Source organism: Myxine glutinosa (assembly GCF_964187855.1).
Source record: "Myxine glutinosa chromosome 12 unlocalized genomic scaffold, kmMyxGlut1.1 SUPER_12_unloc_2, whole genome shotgun sequence".
NCBI classification, from domain to species: Eukaryota; Metazoa; Chordata; class Myxini; order Myxiniformes; family Myxinidae; genus Myxine; species Myxine glutinosa.
In genome coordinates, this window is record NW_027616356.1 from 803,403 (window position 1) to 810,875 (window position 7,473).

Sequence of the window (7,473 nt, forward strand, 5' to 3'; positions counted from 1 at the left end):
GGCGATAAAGCACAAGTGCTGTTAATATATTTAGTGACGTAAATACGAAAGCGACAATAGTTATAATACAATTGAATTACCCTTTAGTAATACTTTACAAAATATCTTTTTTCAACCCTACAGTAAATATATAGCTCATTCTAAAAGTGTAAAACACGTTCAATTTACATTTTTATTTAGTTCAAATTAAACTTTTTCTTTCCCTTTCTTCTTCGATCCAATATAGTTTGAGATTTTCAGTTTGAAAAGCTTTTCCTTTTCACGAATGTTGAAATGAATCTCCACGACTCATCAATGTACATTGTACATATCTGTTAGTGTGTCTTTAAAGGTTCTGATTCATGGTGATTATTATAGGTTTGTTCGTGTATAAATAAACGTTAAATTAACCCATTCATGTTGATATTGTTCTTTATAATTTCATATCCTGATTGGTTAGTTACAAGTCCTAAAATGTTATCATTACCTGTACATTTGACAATGAAACGATAGTACCATCACGTTACTGGTCAGTTTTCTAGCTTAAACCGGGCCCTCCAGGCAGAAGTACCTGCTAGTAATTCCACCCTCCGGGCAGGAGTACCTGCTATAGTACCTGCCCTCCAGGCAGGAGTACCTGCTATAGTAACTGCCCTCCAGGCAGGAGTACCTGCTATAGTAACCGCCGTCCGGGCAGGAGTATCTGCTATAGTAACCGCCCTCCGGGCAGGAGTACCTGCTATAGTAACCGCCCTCCGGGCAGGAGTACCTGCTATAGTAACCGCCCTCCGGGCAGGAGTACCTGCTATAGTAACCGCCCTCCGAGCAGGAGTACCTGCTATAGTAACAGCCCTCCGGGCAGGAGTACCTGCTATAGTAACCGCTCTCCCGGCAGGAGTATCCTTCTCTTCTCGGCCCACCCTTGGGGGGCAATGTGTTGTGGCACAGTGCTGAAAATTCACTTTATGATTAAAAAAAAATTTTTTTTTTGATCACAACATAATATACTCCATATCATAAGATAAAGGAAGATGATTTGTAATACCAGCTGCTACCGAAGGTGGCGTTGTCAATTTCGGAGTTTCGGTGACATCCACGTTTGCTCCATTATAGTAAGAAGAAGAAGATTAAGTAGAAGTATGCTGCAGATGTCTGAGAGTAGTAGTACAAGCCTTCAGGCTGGAATGCAACCTGCTTTGTAGGTTTTCCCAAAACGTCCAGAAACAAAAGATGACGTCATGCAGCCCTATATGTTGCAATAATTTTCATTTAATTAATTGGGGCGAAACAGTTTTTCATTAACTCTATAATTCACTCATAGTTTAATCTGAACTTAATTTAGCCCTACAACTCACTTAATGGTTTTGTCATATACCTCATATCAGTAGTTTGATTGGATCATTAATGAAACTCATCTGCGGGACCTCATCAAAACCTTCTCCTTCTCCCTCCTTTTGCTTTAAATATTTCCCTATTGATTCTTGTCTTGTCTTTTTGATTCTTGTCTTATATATATGCCGTATATCGCTGCTGTTTGTTTTCTTGATTCTTGTCTTTTTGCAATTGTTGTTTTCATGTATTGTTATGCATTATGTTTTCCACTCTGTCAAAGCGCCTTTGGGCTTCTGGAAAAGCGCTATACAAAATAAATGAATTATTATTATTATTATTATCTGTAGAAAGTTACATGGTCAACCTGTTTGTATAGTTTCAGCATTATAATGTGACCACTGCTGGTCATGATGAGGAAATCAGATGAGATTGCTGAATAATGATCTGCCCTTGAGTTTAATTGTGAGTTAGTTCATTGCTGAGTAAGGATATATATATATATACATATGGGTTTATTTGAAGAGAAAAGCACAATAGAAGAAGCACAGATTTGAAGTCTTGGCATGAAATTTCTTGTTGCCATGTGCAGGTATGCTTGTTAAAAGACCTGTCACATCACTTCCTGTTTTTCATGTTGATCTCTTCATATGGAGACTCATGCGGAGCACTGGGGGACGCTGCTTGCTCTTCGAGGTCCTCGTATATTTTGTTGTGGAGTAAATGCTCGTATGGGGTGTCGGACATTTGTCTTGCTAAAGTGTCGCCTCCTTGGCCCGCAGTCATGTTCCGCATGCAGTGCAAGCTATAGGCCAAAGGCACGATCAGGATTGCGTAGAGTACATGCAACCCGAGGTCAGGCCACAACACGCTTCCGCATTTGGTTGGTGCCACACATTCTTCGGGCTCCGTCCCCAAGTAGAACACCGTTTCGTTCTTTGTTGTACCGTAATCGATGCATTTTACTTTGTCGGCTTCGATAAACCTCTTCTCCGTTTGAAGATAGAACAACCACGTGTGTAGGTAGGAGATGGAACACTTGCGGCAATCGATAGCAACTCCTTGAAACTTCAGTTCCTCCAGGTTCTCCAGATTGTCAAGAGAACCAAAGGGCAGGGAGGTAAAAGCATTCTTTACAAAATGCAGTTTTGTGGTGCTTTTGGGAATTCTGGACAGGTCGGGGAAGGTTTCTTGATTTTTGCATTCTAAAGTCTTCTTATCACTATCAATGTAACTGCACCCTTCAGGTAGAGCCTCGGTGAGTGCGGAGCACAGCAGCAGAAGCAGGATCGGTGTGACGTGTGTTGAGGTCATTCCGGGCAGTGGAACCATGCCAGGACCCATGATGGACACCGATTATTGTTGTGGAACACCATGCATACGTAGCTGCAACAAACGTATGCCAAAGGTTACAATATGGCAGCAGTGTGGAAGGGAGGAACATGGCTCTGTAAGTGGGCACCACAAATAGGGAACGTTGGGCACAAACAGAAACAACACGGGCTGTCTAAATCAGGGGCAACGATCATACTAAATTACGGCAATGCTTCCCACAAAAATCTCATCTTCACAGTTATATGATGATCTCTTAATATAGTATGGTAAAGTATGGTACTTACATTTCAACCACGTTATATTTCATTGGTCAAAATCAGTCCCTTCTTTAATGACAAAAACATTCTTCCAATATATTGATGGGACTGACATCAATGGGACTGGGATGGGATGGGATGGGACTGGGACTGACACAATCTGTCAATTTCCCGACCCGGATCTCAGTCAACGGAGCATCTTCTCTTCTGGACTTGGTTATGACTAACTTCCCTGAAAATGTCTGCTGCTCTTCTTCTGCTCCAATCGGCTCATCTGATCACGTGCTTGTTAAAGTGGACATCTCTCTGACCATTCTCAGAGAGCCTCCTCAGCGTCGACGAGTCTGGCATTTCACTCAGGCCAACTGGCATGGTCTTCAAGCAGCCATCACTCATCTGGACTGGTCTCCCATCTCTACCGCCTCTGACATCAACTCATCCTGGGAATTCTTCCAAAGTAAATTGATCTCTCTCATGCACAGATTTATCCCATCTCGTCTTCAGTTGTCATACCCTTCCTCCCGTCCATGGTACATCACCACAGTGTGGTGAAGTCTCCACAGTCTCCACAGTCACCACAGTCTCCACAATCTCCACAGTCACATCACCACAGTCTCCCATCTCTCTCTCTCTCTCTTCTATCTTCACCAAATCTTGTGGTGAGGCTGTTGCCCAGAAACAACTTGCTTTCATCTCCTGGAAAGCAAATCCAACGGAAGGAAATCTAATTTCCTTTCACAAAGCCCGAAACAAGTGTGTGTCCACCCTCAGGAGAGCCAGGAAACAATATCTCTCCGTTCTCAAGACCGAACTCTCTTATCTGCCTCCCTCTTCCAAATCCTGGTGGCGTCTGGTCAAATCTGTTTCTGGTGTTTGTTCCCCCTCCATCCCCTCCCTCACCTCAAACGGCTACACGGCTGACTCTGCACGTGAAAAAGCTGAATGCCTCAACTCTGTGTTTGCCTCTAAATCTTGTGTCCCAAACCCATCCCTCTCTGTACCCACTGTACCCAGTCGTACCCAGCTGCTCCTGGACTCTGTGTCCTTTCCTCCTGACAAGGTGGAAAAGTTTCTGTCAACCCTCGACTCTGATTCTGCAACTGGTCCTGACGGCATCAGCCCACGGGTCCTAAAATCATGTTCTTCCGCTCTTTCACTCCCTCTCTCTGTTCTCTTCACCCTCTCTTTTGCTCAAGGTCATCTGCCATCTGCTTGGAAATCAGCCAACATCACCGCTTTGCACAAAAAAGGTGCAAAAACAGATCCTAGCAACTACAGACCAATCAGCCTTCTCCCAATTATCAGCAAAGTCATGGAATCCATCATTGCTTCAGATATGAAATCTTTCCTCTTCTCCAATGGCTTGATCTCTGACAATCAATTTGGTTTCAGACCTGGTCACTCTACTCTGGACATGCTGCTTCTGCTTTCTCAACAATGGATGGAGGTCCTCAACACCAAACAGGAAATTAGAGCTGTCTCCCTTGACATTTCACGTGCCTTCGATATGGTCTGGCACCCCACTCTGCTCACCAAACTCTCCTCCTTGGTATCCATGGAAATCTCCACGCATGGCTGGCGGACGTCCTCTCTAGTCGTAGTCAACGTGTGGCCCTGAATGGGTTTCTCTCATCTCCTCTTCCTGTTCAGGCTGGAGTTCCCCAAGGCAGTGTTCTGGGCCCTGTGCTTTTTCTGGTCTTCATCAATGATCTCTCTGACTCTCTTGAAAATCCTCTCTATCTCTTTGCTGACGACTCTACTCTCTGTCGTTCCATTCCTCATCCCTCAGATCGGCAGTCTGCAGCCTCCTCACTCTCTGCAGACCGGGACAAAATCACAGACTGGGCAAACAAGTGGAACATGTCTTTCAATCCTGACAAATCTCACACTCTTATGATGTCTCTCCGAAAAGACCGACTGGACAACCCTCCCATCCACTTTCTGAATAATCCTCTCCAAGAAGTTCTGTCACTCAAGCTTTTGGGTCTCACTATCTGCCATGATCTTTCCTGGGAAAACCACATTTCAAATCTGGCCTCCAAAGCCAGTCGCCGACTGGGCATCCTCCGTCGTGCGAAGTCCTTCCTTGGTACACCTGAGCTCCTCACCACTTAAAAGGCTTTCATCCGCAGCTCTATGGAATACTGCTCTCCCCTCTGGTCTGGTGCTCCGGCCTCACACCTAGCTCGTCTTCACGCTGTTGAAACCAAAGCGTTCAGAATCATTGGAATCTCCCGCGATGAAGCTAACTCCAAGGGCCTTTCACTCACTCACCGCAGGCAGGTTGGTGGTCTTTCGGTCTTCTACCGACTCCTCTCTGGCCTTGCCCCCCCCAGCTCTATCTGGGCTCTGTCCCCCAAATATTCCTACAGGTCGCACAAGATCTTCCTGCATCCCTCTTATGGTTAAACTGCCAAAATCAAGACTTTCTGCTCACCTTCACTCCTTCATTCCTCTTTTCTCCCGCCTCTGGAACAAGCTCCCTCACTCTCTTCAATCCCACTCCACCCTCCGGGTCTTTAAAACAGCTGTTCACCACCATCTCTTATCTTCCCCCATCCAAAACCTTGATCTTTTCTACCCCCGCTAATTTCACCCAAAATCCTACACTTTTTTTTTTTAAAATACCAATCTTTGTCCTGGAAGTCCTTGGACCCCTTGTGTTTTATACCTCTCCCCCCCCCCCCCCCGCCCTCTTCCCACGCCTCCTCCCCCCAAGCCCTCTCCCTCCCACACTTCTCCCTGCTCTCAAATGTTGTGTTTGTGTGCTTCCCCTTCTCTCCCCATCTTGTCTTCCGCTCCCTCTTTTTGTATATTTTGTTTGTCTGGTTGATTTGTTTGTGAAATAAATGTTAGCTCTTTCACGAGCCTCGATTCAGTATACAAAAAAAAAAAAAAAATTTTTTCGTCCCATCTCTCAATGGTGAAGAATTAGGGGGTGAACAAGGGGAGATGCAGAAAATAGGGCAAAATGGAGAAGATTGTCATGGGGCCCGCAAGGCTAACCCCCGCTCTAGCAGGGAAAATGGCCTTAAAATGCATGTTGTTGTTGTTGTTGTTGTCTCAATGGTGCAGAATCACATCACAAATTTGTGTATCTGGATCCAGATATTCACTAAAATCTAACCAATTTGTCTTTGTCACACACAACCTGTCCACCAAGTTTTGTCTGAATCCGTCCATAACTTTTTGAGATAACCTGCTCACAGACAAACAAGCAGAGAAATAGGGGTGTAAACATAACCTCCATCCACCTTTGGTGGTGGAGGAAACGAGAGCGTCACTCGGTGGAGCGCATACCTCCACCAGGTTGAACAGGTTACGTTTTCTATCCACTGATGGGATGTATCTGGATCCGGACCTGAACCAAAATCTCATCGGCTTGTTCTTGTCACCGAACCAACTCCATTTACCTAGTTTTGTCATATCTCGTCCACAACGCTTTTTAGATTTCATGCTATACATCACTTAGTTTCCAACATTGAGAGAAGAAACACCAGTATGATGGAAAGGATCTGTGGTACAAGGGAGAGAGAATACATGTAGCGACTGGAAGTCTGAGGGTCTGGCAGCGGTGGAGGTATCCCCTCTCCGAATAGGGGAAAGTTTGTAATTTTAACCTTAGATTTGTACATTCCAACTCTTTTAGGCAAATTTAGAGCAGAATAATCATGTTCTCCTGATGAATTTACACCCAACGTCTGACAGATTTTTTTCACAACATGAAAATCGAGCAATCACTTAGAAAATTAAATATATATATATATTATCCGCATCCGGATTCGGATCTTTCACAAAATGTAATCAATTAGTCCATGTCACACACACAACCTGTCCACCAAGTTTCGTCTAAATCTGTCCACAACCTTTTGAGATATCCTGCTCATAGACAAACAGACACAGACAAACACAGGTGAAAACCTAACCTCCTGTCCACTTTCGGTGGTGGATGTAATAAAGGTAAGCTGATCAACTCACCAGGTGTACAGGAATGAAATATGGTGCCTGGGGAAAGCAAACTCTGCTCTCCAGTAGAGAAGGTGAAGTGAACGTAAAACCGCCTGGTGAATGGTAAATCCCCGAGAATTGTCCAGAGATATTCAAGATACCAACGTGACAAAGTAAAAGACGTAACCGTCTGGAAAATAATATGAAATAATCAGCAAAACAAGGCCCAGAAAGACGAAAAGGAAAAATGTTATTTTTCTCTAAAACAAAAAGTGACGGTTTTGTACCGAAGTGCTGACGATCTGAGTCAGAGGGTTTCTGCTCCACCCCAGGACCTTTTCCACAAAGGATGCTGTTATCACGTTGTGCGGGGAAACCGGTGCCTGCTGCTTGGTCTGATAGCAGTGTGGGCTTTATGGTTTTTATTATTATTATTTTATTTACTAATTCATGCCATTGTGACTACAATATGCCCGTTTCGCCACCTTACACCTTCTGTCGGTTACATTTCACCTTTCCTTTTCCCAAACACTAGGCCCACTCTTCCCTTGTATGTAGATGACCTACATATAAGGGATGACCTATACTTATCATATCTTCCAACTCAACCACCAAACTTCGTCTG

The 7,473-nt window shown here is 44.3% G+C and overlaps 1 protein-coding gene across 1 annotated transcript; it reads right to left on the bottom strand.

Annotated features, from left to right (window-relative positions):
* Positions 1-219: 219 nt before the first annotated feature.
* LOC137437911 (uncharacterized) lies at positions 220-7,152 on the bottom strand. Its single transcript, XM_068132640.2, has 2 exons — positions 6,879-7,152; positions 220-2,694 (listed from the first exon to the last, which is right to left on the bottom strand). The coding sequence occupies exon 2, from the start codon at positions 2,650-2,652 to the stop codon at positions 1,927-1,929; it is 726 nt and encodes a 241-aa protein (XP_067988741.2). The 5' UTR covers positions 2,653-2,694; positions 6,879-7,152; the 3' UTR covers positions 220-1,926.
* Positions 7,153-7,473: the final 321 nt, after the last annotated feature.

Bases quoted from the DNA above. Each gene is read 5' to 3' on its own strand.
- LOC137437911 (XM_068132640.2), bottom strand. From the start codon at position 2,652: ATGGGTCCTGGCATGGTTCCACTGCCCGGAATGACCTCAACACACGTC.